The sequence below is a fragment of the Cervus canadensis genome, chromosome 15 (genome assembly GCF_019320065.1).
Source record: "Cervus canadensis isolate Bull #8, Minnesota chromosome 15, ASM1932006v1, whole genome shotgun sequence".
Classification (NCBI taxonomy): domain Eukaryota; kingdom Metazoa; phylum Chordata; class Mammalia; order Artiodactyla; family Cervidae; genus Cervus; species Cervus canadensis.
In genome coordinates, this window is record NC_057400.1 from 52,406,694 (window position 1) to 52,422,480 (window position 15,787).

General features: G+C 43.4%; 1 protein-coding gene across 7 annotated transcripts in view; it reads left to right on the plus strand.

Moving 5' to 3' along the window:
• The window catches only part of RAPGEF4 (Rap guanine nucleotide exchange factor 4), a 315,877-nt gene that overhangs the window by 238,086 nt on the left and 62,004 nt on the right, over positions 1–15,787 (plus strand). For all 7 annotated transcript variants that reach the window (XM_043487630.1, XM_043487631.1, XM_043487637.1 and 4 more), the window contains 5 exons: positions 7,108–7,192; positions 9,713–9,773; positions 12,113–12,189; positions 12,609–12,755; positions 14,540–14,655. In XM_043487630.1, the coding sequence (XP_043343565.1) occupies positions 7,108–7,192; positions 9,713–9,773; positions 12,113–12,189; positions 12,609–12,755; positions 14,540–14,655 (486 nt within the window). The remainder of the gene's footprint in view (positions 1–7,107; positions 7,193–9,712; positions 9,774–12,112; positions 12,190–12,608; positions 12,756–14,539; positions 14,656–15,787) is intronic.

Sequence of the window (15,787 nt, forward strand, 5' to 3'; positions counted from 1 at the left end):
AAGTTTAAAACAAAATAATGAAAAGGCAGAGAAATACTGCGCAAAAGAAGGAAAAGACTAGAAACAGAAGTCCAAATAAATGAAGAGGAAATGGGCAAACTGCCTGAAAAAGAATTCAGCATAATGACAGTAAAGATGATCAAAACCTTGAAAACAGAATGGAGAAAATGTATCTGATAAGGTTAAAATGTCCTTTTCTGGGTTGAGGGTAAGGGGAGAGGGTTGTGGTGTGGCAGGGAAATGAGCCGACAGAGCAGAGCAGGATACCTTAAATGGCCCATCACCAGGCTCCGGAAATGTCTCAAATACTTAAGAGCTAACTCTTAAGAAGCAAGTGTCCTGGGAGGTGAAGCAAAGAAACAAACACATTGTGCTGGTTTGTTAGACAAGGGGGTGGGAAACCACTCCAAACTTTCCTTTAAGGGAAGTGGAAGAGTTGAATCTCAAGTCTTTTAAGAGCATTGGAAACTGACCCATGCTTGAGAAATAACTTGAAAGCAGGAGAATCAGGTGGACTGAGGTGGAGTGTTACCACCAAAATAAAGCATTCCAGCCCCAAGAAAAAAATAGTAAAGCATTTCCTTTATTTTGATGCTTGACCAGGTCTTACATATTTATAACACTGACTTTTCTGGGTATTTTTCCCATGCACCAGGGGATAGGTCTACTGGGTGACAAGTCTAGAAGAACTGGGTTATTTGTCTTTCACCTGCCCAGGTTACCACTGGCCATGCCAGTGTGCCTGCTTGGGGCCTGGGCGAATCCCTCATTTTATCCACGTTCCAATAACCGAAGAGCTCTGTCTCTGACCTTGATAAATTCCTTGATAAAACTGTATTTACCAGCAGCTTCTGATATCACCTGAGCCCTTCCATCCTTTAATGTAGAAAATGCCTCTCCCTCCACCCCCGTTTATTATCTTGTCTGTAACTAGACATTGCCACCAGAATGCGTCCCCTGCAGAAACTAGGCCTTTCCCCAGCAGGATCCTACAAATCCCCATCAATGTGGCACCACGCAGGTTTGTAAAGAAGCAGGGATGCCTAATGCCTCTGCCTGTGACATCTGGAGAAGGACAAGTAAAGACCAGGTACATTCACGTGCTGCCACTCAGAGCAGCCGGAGAGCCGATTCACTTCCCTGGCCTCACAGGTCCTCTGTGAAGGTAACGTGCGAGGTCCCTCCTCCTGCTCGATCGGGGCACAGTGTTCCCTTGGCTCTTGAAAGCCAGATTGCCTTCAGCCCTGGGGACCCTTTCATGACTCTTTGAACAGGCTGGGAGCTGATTTGTGGGAACCCTTCTCCATTTTTCTTTCCTGTCTGCCCCCACAAAGACCAAAGCAGGAGAGGTACTCAATGCCATTGTCTGCCATAAGAAACCTGCTTGTAAAATGTGACTTTGTTCAGTGATGTTGGTGGGGAAGTAGGTGGGGCGTATGGAGGGGAGAAGCTTTGTTTGAGGCCAGAGCAGAGAGGTCTTTTCTGAGACACCAGATGGCACAGCAGCTCTGAGCCGGCGTCCCGGCGAAGGCTCGGCCTGTTCCGTTGCTGCAGCCACAAGCTCTAGGGCCGCTGGGCTGAGAGAGGGGCTTCCATCTGCCTCCCACTCATGGACACAGGATGGTACACCGACTTCAGCTCCATCTGGCCTCCTCCCTGGGACCTCCCTCAACCTTCAACCCTAACAACATGTTGATGGAAACCCCTCACGGCACACCTCTCATGAATGCTTTTGTTGCTTTCTCGGTGGTAAGGGTACTCGTTTTCTGAAGCCAGTCTCTGCTCACCTTGCCGTCCTGACTTCTCTCACCTCGTCAAAACATGTGCTGTGAACAGGACCGAAAAGACGGTTGCTGTCTGGGTGGATCACCCAGTGACAGTGGCCTGCCTGTGATGACACTGACCGCTGTAGACCACAGGCTTGTTGTTGTTGTTTTTTCCCCCCTTTCATTCAGAATGTTATTTAGGACTCAGAGACTAAACTGTTCTAGGCTTTGTTCCATTTGGTTTCACACGGCTGTCATGGGTTTCTCCGGGCCATGCAGCAAGCCCCATGGAAGTCTTTATTTCTTGGTTTTGGTTACTGATGAATGGAGGACCAGGGGTAGAATGAGTTCCACTTGGGCCTCTGCAGATTGGCCAACAGCACCCCCACCCCTGAAGGCAGTGGGGGCTGTGCTTCGGGACAGGCCTTGCTTTCTATGAGAGGCACATGGGGAGCAGGCAGGCTGAACCCCTTCCTTCCATCCTCCTATCAGTTGCCAAACTCAGGAGGCTCTCCCAGGAAGGGAGCCCTTCCCAGGAAGTCCCTCCTGGGAGAGCTCCCACTTCTCCCCCTCCTCTGTGTCTGGCAGGAGGGCCCAGGCCTCCGCTTCCTTCTCAGGCCGCTCCTGGACATTTGTCTTGGCAGGTCTCAAGTTGGAGCCTGGGCAGCCTGGGCTGCGTGGGGCAGTGTTTCGATGAACCCCTGGGACCTTCTCCTGCCCTTGTCTTATCAGCAGTGCTGTCTTCCTTCTGTGAGTGCAGAGCTGTGTCTGCCTCCAGGCCTCTCTCAGCCATTCCATCCCCATCTGCTTCCCATCACTCAAGAATTCCCAAAACACTCCGATCTTGCTGATAGTACTATTTTATGGTTTGTCACGGTGGCGTGACTTATTTTCAGTGCTGTTTTGGATTTTAAAACATCTTTCCTATTATATATTTAGCATGGCAGTCAAAATTCTGACCAAAACAAGGATCCAGTCCAACAGGTGCTGCTTGGTTTTTGACAGTCTTCTCTGTTTAGGCCCCCACTGTACTTGACTTAGATGGGGTAGCTTTAGCTGATAATTTCTTAAAACTGGATGAGTAAATTTATAATCCTACCAAAATAAAATCTGTTTTTTCTATCTTTGAATGGGATTTGGAGAAAGAGGTCAGGGCCAACATTTTCATCCTGTCTCCTCCCTCCATTAATAATTAACTGCTTAGCACATCACGTATGTGTACTATAGTTAAAGAGAATTGTGTCATGGGCATCTTGTCTTACTGGACCTTCAGTGGGGAGGATAACAGAGCATAAGGCCTTCAGGTCACAGGACAAGAACTGGTCCTTGGTACTGCTGCCACCTCCCCCGGGCAAACCCTGAGTTCAGCAGGAATCACGAGAACTGGTGCATTCATCCAATGAGACGTATTGAACACCTCCCACTTTATCATGTCATCCTGCATGGGCACCATATTTCCAGCATATCAATGCTTTGTGTATATTAGCTCATTCGATCTTTACAGCAATCCTATTTATTATCCCTATTTTTACAGATGTAGGAACCAAGCATTAGACCAATTGGGTACCTAGGAAGTTCCTATTTTAGATCTCAAATCCTGTTTCTATTATTAACACAGTACCCTTTGCACACCAGATGCTGCTTCTCTTGAGAAGAGCAGTGTAGAGTCATGGATTTCTAAGCAAATAACATTCTTCAGAGTATGTTTCAATTGCAACAGCAGTTGGACCATGTGCCTTGGAAGAATAAATTTTGGAGAACCAGTTTTGCCTCAGAGAGGGGACATCTGAGCTGGGCCTGTGGCAGAAAACAAATATCCCAGGCAAAGAGAAGAACATGTGAAGAGTCTTAGAGGTGTGAAAGAGCATTGCGTGTTTTAGAACTGGGGGCATGTCCGGTTATGCCTGGAGCACAGAGCACATTAGCCGGGAGGAAAGGTGTGAAGAGAGGAGAGATGAGTCTAGAAAAGCCACTGAGACCAACTTAAAAAGTTTTGTGTGATGATGAGGGAGCACTTCTGGACAGACTGAGCTTGTGGGTTGTCTGGGAATTGATGGTCAGGAAGCTACTGGAGCTCAGGAAAGAAATCTGTTTGGAGATTAAAATTTAGGTCTCGGCATCACATAGATGAAAGTTGGGGGCTTTTCCCAGGGAGACAAGGTAGAAGGAAGTGAGAATAGAGCTGAGGACAGCCTAGGGCACAGCACAATTCACGAGGTGAACAGAGAAACAACAGACGATAAAAGACCCTGAGGAGAGATGCCTGGCAGACCCGAAGAGAGCCAGCAGGGCAGCAGCCTTGGCGAGGAGAGCTCAGACAGTGCGCTCAGACAGTATGGGGCAGTGGGGAGTTCGGGAGCGGTTGGAAATAGCTTGAATGTTACCATCTCTACCTCTCTCCTCCTGCACTTTGATGCAAGTCCTAAGACTAAACAGCTCCAAGAGCAGCCTTGACCCACTCTGTCAAGTTCCCTGTGTGCTGCATTGAGGGTCTGACATTGTTCATCATATTTTAACTCTTGGATGAAATTCAGTGATTTTTAACATAATGGGATTTGTAGATCTTAAAGGCAGCACTTAATTTTTTAATCTGTAAGACTCGATCAGTGTGGATTTCATGTTGATCCAATGTGAACCCTCTTCCTAAACTTGTAGATATCTGCTCCCCAAATTTCAACTCTGAATCTAAATTCAGATGTAGATTTTAGAGCTAAATTCTGTCCTTTCTTTTCCCAGATAGGTTTTTCTTATCCCTCCGTAATACCCACCGCCTCTACCGTGGAGGTGAGAATGAGACTTGGTGACTGTTTTCTCCTTTAGCCAAGCTTCTAGGAGGGTCTGTGCTATTTGCAGCTGATGTCAAGAAGCAGGAACAGCAGGGCTGCTCCTCGTGCTGAAGAGCCATAATCCTATTACACCCACCTTGAGGCTTTCACGTTAGCTGCCTCTGCAGCAGTAGATGGACTGAGGTGACGCAATTGACTTTTAAATCTCCAAGGGTCCTAGTTTCAAAATCCCCATGTCTAAGTCAAGTAGTAGATTAGGCCCCTCACTAAGAAGGCCTGGCTCCTTCAGAATCCCTGTGGCCGTAGCTTTTCCTTTGGTGTTTGTGGGTCCCATACTTTCTGTGTTCCACAATGTGTCCTTAAGTGGTAATCCTTGGCAGGAGGTGAACTTGGCTGGCATCTCCCTGGTTCATGGATTTAGTACCTGTCTTTGTACAGGCAGGATTAGGAAATATAGAAACAGTCATCTGTTGTTTCTGTAAGAGAAGGCTATCATATCCTTTGGTTCATGTTAAAGCTGTCCTTGAGAAGGTAATGCCCAAGGTATACAAACAGTTTTCTTCCAATTAGCCCCCTTTTGATCCACGATATGGTTACAAATTATCTAATGCAACTATTTTAGAATATTTATAATTCAGTTTTAATAGCTCAAAGTACTTATCTAATAATTGACTAAGTTCTAGATATAATTTGCTGAACCAAAGGTCATACTTAATTTTTAAGTTCATTTTTCTTATGCAAGGGCTTGAGTTTGGGATATCATGCTGCTGCTTTTTTTTTTCACTTACACAGATGAATATGCAGATGCCTTCCTATTTGCTGCTTCCTTTAGCTCTCACATCACTCTCAGGAAGATACTATCCCCAGTTTACAGAAGGAACTGAGTCTCTGATGTCACGTGGCTGGTGAGGGGTTGCATGAAGGTTAAAACCTGATCTTCAGACTCTAAATTCAGTGCTCTGCTCAGTACAGCAGCAAGGCTTCCTGAATTTACTTGATCAAGGAAAGATTTACTCTTTTTTTTTTTTTTAATTGCCATGCCACACAGCTTGTGGATCTTAGTTACCTGACCTGGGATTAAGCCCAGGCCACGTCAATGAAAGGAAAGCATGGAGTCCCAACCACTGGACTACCAGGGAATTCCCAAAGAACATTCTTTATAGTACAGTGTAATGATGGAACACCATTGGTAGCTCATCGAGGTTTAAAGGTTTTGTATATTGTAACATTGAATAATACCGTAAGTTACTGAAATTTCAGGACAGTGCATAACATGGGTGATGGTTATGTAATAAGTAACACTCGTGACTGCAATAGTTAGCTGAGAGTAAATGCCACCTTGGAAAAGACCCTGATGCTGGGAAAGATTGAGGGCAGGAGGAGAAGGGGACAACAGAGGATGAGATGGTTGGATGGCATCATCAACCCAACGGACACAGGTTTGGGTGGACCCTGGGAGTTGGTGATGGACAGGGAGGCCTGACGTGCTGTGGTTCATGGAGTCGCAAAGAGTCAGACACGAATGAACAATTGAACTGAAATGCCACCTGACCACCAATGTGGAGAGTGACTTCCTAGAGCTCTCAGAATTAATAACACATTTGTTTGTTTTTTTTAGTTTCAACAACATTAGGGTTCCTTGTATTGCAGAGAGCAATAGAAGATCCAAATTACTGACCAATCATCCCTTTTCCCATTGATGTAAAATTAAACACGATTAGTGATTTCTGACATGAAAGATGATCAGAAATCCTCTCAGTTCTCCCTTGCCAAGATGTCCATAATTTGTCCAAACCTCATTCTTAAAGGCAAGGTATATGATAGTAGTTTCAGAATAAATTATAGGAAAAAAAAACTGCATAGTATACAGATGAACATCTCATGGAAGAGTGGTAGACCATGGTACAGAGTTTGGGGAATGTGATGTTTCTTCCCTACTTTCCCTTTCTTAATAATTCTACACACTCCTATTTGCCTTCTGCTCATCTCATGTCCTCACCTCCACAGGGAGGTGAGAAAACATTGTTTATATAAGTCCTTTAAGTCCTGTGGTAGAAGTATATTACCCAACCCAGAACAACAGGGATAGCAGCATTATTCTTCTAGGCTAAGATGTCACATAGAATTCCAAGAAATTTGTGTCAGTCAAGTTGATTGAACCAGCAGTTCCTGGTGATGTTAAAAGATAAGTTTGTTGATCTTGATTAAGGTAGTAATAAAAGATAATTTTGTAGAATCATCATCTACAAAGTAAGAGATCTGAGTTAGCCAACTATGATGTGAGCAGAGATGTTCCTCCCTCTGAGGTTGGAAGGGAAGGGGATTAGGTGCAGTTTTGATTTCTTCCATGTCCTTCCATCAAGGAACAGGTTCATGTCAAAATTCCCTGTAGGGATTATCATAGCATCATCTCTCCCTCTGCCAGGGTCTTTTTATCAGGATTTCTCCTGAGAATTCCCTGAACATGTTTTACTGACCCCTGAAGCCCCTTTTGTATTTCAAACTCTAATAATGACTTTCATCTCATTATTTCCTTGTTACTGTTTTCTTTGTAGACCTGGACAGAGGACCGTGGATGACCTAGAAATTATCTATGAAGAACTCCTTCACATTAAAGCCTTATCCCATCTTTCTACCACAGTAAGTTGTCCCTCAGCTGAGCATGGTTGGGGGCACTTTGAATTAAATGCACTGTTTGGACTGGGGGAGAGGACTATAGTCTGAGGGAGGAACAGGGATGTCTAGATGCTACCTCATAAAGCACCCCTTCTCGCTCTCCTGAGATGCTAAGGAAGTTGTACCTACATACAATCAGCAAAGAAGGGTCAAGTATTATCCGGTTTTCAGTAGTTGCCCTAAACATTAGAGCCGCCTGATGAGAGTGGAACTGGAGCATATACTTCAAACTTCCCGAGCCTTGGAACCTGCCATAATTCAACCCAGAGCCAGGCCTTAAGATAGGTTTTCAGTCCCTTCCATGAAATAAAGAGCCATATGGGGCAGCAGCGAGAGAAATCAAGATGACCTGGCCTGGCCCAGGGGGCCGGCTCCACCCAGGTTTGCTGCCCAATTGAGAAAAGAAGCGTAAGGTGCCAAAGAGCATTGGTTCAGGTATTTTAGGGCATACGAGCAGCACTTGCTGGTGGGAAATGGCCCAATGCCTGTATCTGACTCTGAATGTTTACATGATTATGATATTATAGAAAAGCAGTGGACAGAAATGCCTCCTGCCACAGGAGGAACACAGAAACATGAGTTCCAGGCAACGTAAGTCTCCTGTATGCTAATAATTAATAATAACGAGGATGATGATAATAAAAAGAAGTTGTTTCAACATCTACAGATTACATGCCATGTTCACAAATGGCATGCCAGGCTCCTCAGCAGTGTCTGCCTGGCTCATTGGTCTTTCATTCCCAGCTCCCTGGGTGATACCAAGGTGTCAGTGTCCCACGGCGGCAGCATCTGCAGGCCCCGCTCCGGGCTGTAAAGCCCAGGTCTCTGCTGAGAGCAGTGCGGCATTCACCACAACCCCAAGTGGAGTGCTGCAGACCTTTCCCCTTTAACCCAGACAGGGCTGCCTTCACCTGCTCCCACTGCCTGCATTCCTCGAGTCGGGAAGCTCGCTCACCTACACGGAGCATCCAGGGGTCTGGTCCAGCCCACCCTCACACCCTCCCACCAACCACCCTGTCACCTTCACTGTCTCCATGGTGGGACATGTCCAGTGCCCAGGGGCCTCACCCAGGGAGCTCCTGCATCTGTAGGGGATGCAGCCGAGGCCCCACAAGCTCATCCTGGGGAGGGGAGTGAGGGAAGACCCCTGTGCCCTATCTGCTGTCTGGGTCTCCACCCTGCGTGTGTTCTGACTTCCGCAGCCTTGGAAGAATCATGGGTAGTAGAGAGGAAGGGAAGGCTTCTACCTCAAACCCCAGGTCCCCAGGCAATGTGGAAGTTCTCAGGTTATTTGGTTCTTAGAGAGACAGAGCCATAATTTGGGACCAGAATTTGGAATTTAAAAAGAAACAGCTATCAAAATCTCTGCACGAGGACTTCCCTCTTGGTCCAGTATCTAAGACTCCTTGCTCCCAACGCAGAGGGCATGGGTTCGACTCCTGATCAGGCAACTAAATCTCATGTGCCACAGCTGAAGATGCCATGTGCCACAACTAAGACCCAGCAGAGCCAAATAAATAAATATTAAAAAAAAAAATCTCCTCCCACATTTAAGCTTAATTATTCAACTTCAAGACACTGAGTTTTCCAACATGTTTGCACTTATGCATGATGTGTGATGCAAGGAAGAACCTCCAGGAGCCAGAGTTATATAATACTGTGGATACTCTCACCCTCTCACCAAGACAAAAGATAGGCAGAGAAGTTGCCTAGCTCAGGCACGTGCAACCATGTTGTAAACAGTCTCTGGGAAGCTGATCTTGTATGAATGAGCGTATAAAATAGCTTTCGTAAAAGTTCCAAGAATCTAGTGGCACAAGACTTGGAAGCAGCCTAACTGTTCATCGACAAATGTACGACTAAAGAAGGTGTGGTATACGTATGCAATGGAATACTACTCAGCCATAAAAAAGAACAAAATCTTGCCATTTGCAGAAACGTGGATGAGCCTAGAGATTATCATGCTAAGTGAAGTAAGTCAGACAGAGAAAGACAAATGTATCACATATTACTTATATGTAAAACCTAAAACAAGTGATACAGAGGAACTTACTTATAAAACAGACACACAGATGTAGAAAATAAACTTATGATTACAAATGGAGAAGGGAAGGAGGCATATATTTGGAATTTGAGATTAACAGATATAACTACTACATATAAAATAGATAAATAACAAGGCCCTACTGTATAGCATGGGGAATTATATTCAATATTTTATAATAAAATGAAATGGAAAATCAGAAAAAGAATAGATATGGGTATAACTGAATCACCTTGCTGAGATATTGTAAATCAACTATACTTCAGTTTAAACAACAAATCTAGTGGCACATGTTGTGGAAGTGGTTCTAGGTGGGAGGAGCAGCCAGGCAGAGTGGGAGGCGGCTGTTTGGAAGTTGGTGCTGTTCAGAAAGAGAGCAAGTCCCTTCCCCACACCCCAAAATCTGGCTTTTCCCTGCATTCTTTCTCTTTTTCTTCTAGGTGAAACGGGAATTAGCAGGTGTGCTCATTTTTGAGTCTCATGCCAAAGGAGGGACTGTGTGTAAGTGAAGGCTGTAATGGTGCATGGTGCCTGGCCTGCCCCCTCCCGAACATGTGCCACTGGACCCTGACTGTAAACGCTCCCCTTTCTTAGGCCTGGGACAGACTTGCCAGGATGTTACGTGGCACACTTGTTTTTCTGGACCCGTGATTATTCCCAGCATGTCTGTGGCTCTGCAGCCTGGTGGGTGTCAGGTACCAGCATGGGAGCGCTTACCAGCCAGCATCTCCACTTGCTGCCTCCCCTGCTGGCTCAAGGTCGTGTTTAAAGAGGGTGGGATGAAGTCACACTGTCTTCAGGGGAGAGTGCAAGCAAAACCTTTGCACAGTGACCTCACTTCAATTTTGTGGCTTGAGAAGACCTAATCCATCCCTTGAGAGGCTAGTTAGAAGAGCATACTATCCTGCTTGCTTCTCACGCTTCCAATATCAGCTGCAAGCCTGAGAGAATTTCTTTGCCCAGATATTTATGCAGCACTAATATGTAGTATCTCTCCATTAAGTACCTCATAGTTTAGTTCTATGATCATATTTGGGAGCAAGAAATTGAAAGTGAAAGTGTTAAGTCATTCAGTTATGTCTGACTCCTTGCGACATGGACTGTAGCCTACCAGGCTCCTCTGTCCATGGGATTCTCCAGGCAAGAATACTGGAGTGGATTGCCATTTCCTTCTCCAGCGGATCCTCCTGACCCAGGGATCGAACCCAGGTCTCCCGCATTGCAGGTGGATTCTTTACTGTGTGAGCCCACTGGGGAAGCCAGAAGGCCTCTTAAGAAATTGAAATTTCATATTAATAAATGTGAGCAGAATTATTTCGACTGGCATTTCCCACTCATCCTACAAAACCATTCTTGGAAAACATGGTGAGTGGTGTATTCAGGACACGAATGCCTCCTCTAATCTCTCTTGGAGAATTGTAAGACACGCCAGCATGCTCTGTTCCTCAGGAGTCTACAGTAAGGAAAAAGTTCACGCCACTTAAACTGATACTGCCTTAACCTAAGGAAACATAAAAAAACATTTTTAATGGACACCTGTTAACTTTTCAGGAGACCTTCTTTGGAAAATCTTGCTCTTTCTTCAGATTGAGCTGTGTGAGTCGAATAAACAGAGACCATGAATTGTAAAAGCAAAAAGAGTTAACATTGATGTTTCAAATATTTTACTTTTAGTCCTCAAAAGTTGTGTAAATCCATGGCTGATTCATGTCAATGTATGACAAAAACCACTACAATATTGTAAAGTAGTTAGCCTCCAACTAATAAAAATAAATGGAAAAAAAATGAATATAAAAGAGATCAAACAAGAAAAAAAGTGTATATCTAACATCGATAGTTCCTTTAATAAGAATGTTTTTTCTTTGCTTTTTAAAGGTTCACACTAACATTTAAAAAATGTTCATGATTACTGGTGACTTACGACTTCTTTTATGCTTTTCCTTCAATCTCACGGACAGTTTTCATTTCATCATGAAATATTTAAGTATTTCAGACAAATCACTAGAGATTGTTACAAACCCCTTTTTAAAAAGCACTTTTGTCAAGTACTAACCTGACACTGTGTTTTTTCATATTTTCATTTTTTATATTTTCTAAAAAATGAAATTCTACATTTGAAGGGTTTGTTTCCTTTTTTATCTCATTCTTCTCTTTTCCTCCCCAAGGTAACTCCTACCCTATATCATATGGTTATCATTCCAACCCATTTTTTAAAAAATGTATGTAGATATGTATCCATCAACAATATGTAGTGCTGATTTGCATGTTTTCAGACTTCACATTGGACTTCCTGGTGGCTCAGTGGTAAAGAATCTGCCTGCTGATGCAGGAGATGTGGGTTTGACACCTGGGTCAGAAAGATCCCCTGGAGAAGGGAATGGCAACCCACTCCAGTATTCTTGCCTGGAAAATCCCATGGACAGAGGAGCCTGGCAGGCTACAGTCCATGGGGTCAGAAAAGAATCAAACACGACTGAGCAACTAAACAACAACAAACTTCATGTTATTGGTCAGATTACTTTTAGAAACTCTGTTCTATAGCTTAGTAAGTTTTGATGAGTTGTGGGGGGAAGTGTATTGCTTTAAGGAATGGATTGCTGGAGAATTAATGGTAAATATATATCTGTAGGACACACAAGGAGTACAGTGTTTCTGTTTCTTTCATGTTCTAAAGAAAAGGAAGTAATATTCCACCTGAATAAGTTAGTGTTTGCTAGTATTTTTTTTCCTTCTGGAATTAAATGCATAATTCTGAGGCCTTTAAAATGATGATTTGATAAGCTGTAATTTATATTGATGTGTTTCTATTATTGTCATGTCTTTTTTCTTTTTGTATCTAGTATTTAACCAAGGGGAAGAAGGCACCTCATGGTACATTATTCTAAAAGGATCAGTGAATGTAGTCATTTATGGCAAGGTATATATATTTTTTCTTTTGAAACTTTATTATGCTGCATTTACTACTGGCTCTAAGTATTAACAAAGTAATGCTACAGTTAAACTTGCTACAACATCGTTACTCGATGTAGAAAAGACATTATAGCCTCTCTAGTCATATATTATCTAAATTTTTATACTCAAGAGTAGCACTGAACTTTCTAGGACTCATGGATGACAATGTATATATGTAAGTCAGGTCCTAGCACATATTACTCAATGAAAGAAAAATGAGACATTATAATATAATTATGTGATCCTTTCCCCTGTGGCATCTCTGGGTACAACCTGTTGATATATATTCAGTGTTTTGGGGGCAGGGAGGCTTGTGGTGTGAGGCAGGTGGGTATGTGCCCTGTTCCAGGGATCACCTTCATCTGCATGATTTGTTCTCTCCAGGGGGTGGTCTGTACCCTGCATGAGGGCGATGACTTTGGCAAGTTAGCCCTAGTGAATGATGCCCCGAGAGCTGCCTCCATCGTCTTGAGAGAAGATAACTGCCATTTCTTAAGAGTGGACAAGGAGGATTTCAACCGGATCCTGAGGGTGAGTCTGAGGTGCAGGGTGGCCGAGGGGCTCCCTGTTGCCACTTCTGCCTGATGAGTGAAGGATTCGAGCAGCACAGTGACTAATGAATGCTCTAGGGCCAAAGAGCCTTGCTTACAGACCTGCTATGTTCAGTGTGCTGGTGTGGGTTCTGGGGTCCAGAGGTGATATTCTAGTAAAGCTGTAAATATGTCACACTGTTCCGGACCAAATAACCCTGCACACACCTGAACCAGTTCATGAGCATTAAAACACAGAGATGCCTTGGCAAAATATCACAGTCTAAGACATTTCTCTTTGCTCTCCTAGGCTTCCCCTTTTGTGTCTGTCCTCACCTCCTTCTCCATATGTTTCTCTATCCTAAACCTCCTATCTCTTCCCAGATCTGAACCTTATATTCTCTCCCACCCTCTGAATTTATTTAGTGACTACATTTTAGCGGCAATTAATGTCCACCATGGTTATTCCAACAAGCGTTTTCATTTCAAGTACTTTACATCAAATTGATTCACCCTCAAGGAATTTCAGACTTCGACAAGTAGGTGAAGAATAGTTGGAGTGGTAGATGGAAGCTTGTGACAGTATTAGTGAGAGTGGGTGACATTTAGAATAGATGGTCCCTGGGTTCTTGCTATCATCCAGCTCCTGGTCCCTTGGGAGGGCCAATCCAACTTAAGTGGTGGAGGCCTGTCTATGGATTGCTGGGCATTTGACAGCGTGCCAGCGGTCCTGGCCTTTCAGGTAGCCTGTGGTCTCTCCCCCTCACCCAGAGAGACTGTTCCCTCCAGGATCACTTTGCTCTTATCCCATCCCTGCCAGCTCACAGAGCAGACTTCCTCCTCTGCCCCTCCCAGCCTGAGTATCCTTCTGTATCCTGCACTAAAATCCTAAATGCACCTTCTATGCTTTCTGGTACCTTTGGTGTTATTTAATGATGATTTACAATCTCATTCCCATTCCTTATGTGTGGACACCTATCCGTATCCTTTCATGGCAAGATTCCTGACAACAAAATTTGTGTTAGGAATATATTCTCTTAATGCAAACAAAATTAAGTTAAAAGTTAAATAATGTAGGGGAAAAAACCCACCATATGGAATTTGACTTGGTTGTTATCCTGTCTCTTCAAATAGGAGCCAAAGGATGAGAAAAAGCACACTAAATTTTTTAAATAAATTACTTTAAATGACTTTGAAATTTGAACTTTACACTTTGAAAGTTTACACACATGGATTTTACACTCAGCCACAAAATTCTTTGAAAGAATCAGATTATGACCATTATCATGGATGTACTTTATAAAATTATTCCAAGTACCTGAAAAATATTTTTAACAAGCTTCAAACTGATATTTTTAAAAGTCTTTTGATTAGAGGGAAAACATGCCACTCCTAAGAAAACTATATGCCCTCAGAAGATAATCAGAATGAAAGAACTCTGTGGAAGTGGAGTGCTATTTGCCACATAGCTTTCTGGAGACTAAGCGGCTTGGCTCCTCTCTCTTCGCTGTACCGCCCTCTCCCAGAGGTTCCTCTGAGCACCACCACCCCTCTCTCCTCAGCTGATTTTCTGAATCGTGGGTAAAAGTAGCGTTTTAAATGCACGTGCCTCCAACCTCATCTGGTCCTCTCTGACCGTTCCAGCCCCTGACTTTGAAAATGACTTAATTTGTAGACGCAACAATTAGCATCACAAGCAGAAAATGAGTTTCTGAAGCATTTGAAATTTTTGTCATTGTCTGAGAAAACGGCAGCATCTGTATGTGGTGTAATTTGTATTTGCAGGACGTTGAGGCGAACACAGTCAGACTTAAAGAACATGACCAAGATGTCTTGGTGCTGGAGAAGGTCCCAGCAGGGAACAGGGCTTCTAATCAAGGAAACTCACAGCCTCAGCAAAAGTAGGTTTGCCTCCAACACTGCAATTGCCAGACTATGATTAACCTTTTCACATGGTATCATCATCTCTACAATAGCACGTTCTCCTTTTTTTGTGGAAGACGGCAGCCTGTGTGACTTTTTTTTTCTATTGACTAATCACACATCTTGTGTAGGATAATGTATCCGTTTCTGGCACTGCGTCCAGCTTGGTGCTGCCTGGAGTAATTCCGGAGAGAATACTCCCCTACTCTAAGAATGCTTCCTCTATACTATGTTCAACTGTAATAGCTTTGGAGCAGAAGGCATCGGTGAGAACAATAGGAACAGGAATGCCAGGCAGCTTGAGGGATACACAGGCCCCTGGGTGTGGAGAACTTTTGGCATTTGAATTTCATATGTAGGATTTCTCAAGAAGTGTTTTCATCTTGTTATCTGCATAAGCATCTTTGATGGAAACCCAGACTTCAGATATAAAACGGTCTATTGACTATGGCCTGGAACCATCCATAAGACCTCATCCGTAGTTATTCCTGCAAATTTCAGAAGGGTATTTGCTTCCCATTTAACATCAGGTCACCCATTTAACTGATTCTTTTTCAGTATGTGTCTTCAGTTCCATCTTTTGCTGAGGGTTCTTTTATTTTTTTTGCTACAGCTTCTTATGTGAGATTTAATCAAATGTATCAACATTTGAATAGTAAGACAGAGGAATTAAGAAATGTGGCTCTAAGAAACGGAAGAAAATTACAGAATCTCATTTTTAAAATAAAGATTAATTTTTAATCTTAGAGTAATAAAAACACCAATTCTGTAGCTAAAGACATGTGGCCAAAGACTGTTGGAAAAGAATGCATCCCAAGTATTTTTCTTTGTTTGCCAAGTAAATGGGCTGTTCCCATTAATCAGCCCACTCACCATAAATGATGAGATTTTTTTGTTTAGACTGAAAGCCTAAGGCTCAGACATTTCATCTGGATGAGTCAACATATCTGCAAAGAAGAGAGGAAGAAACAGAATGTTATTGAAGAGCCATAGTGTCTCTTGCCTATTTTATCTAATCCTTATTACAACCCCTTTTAATGAATGGTGGAAAATTTTAGGTTCAGAGAAGTAAGTTACTTGCCCAGGATTACAACACTGGTAATGGTAGAG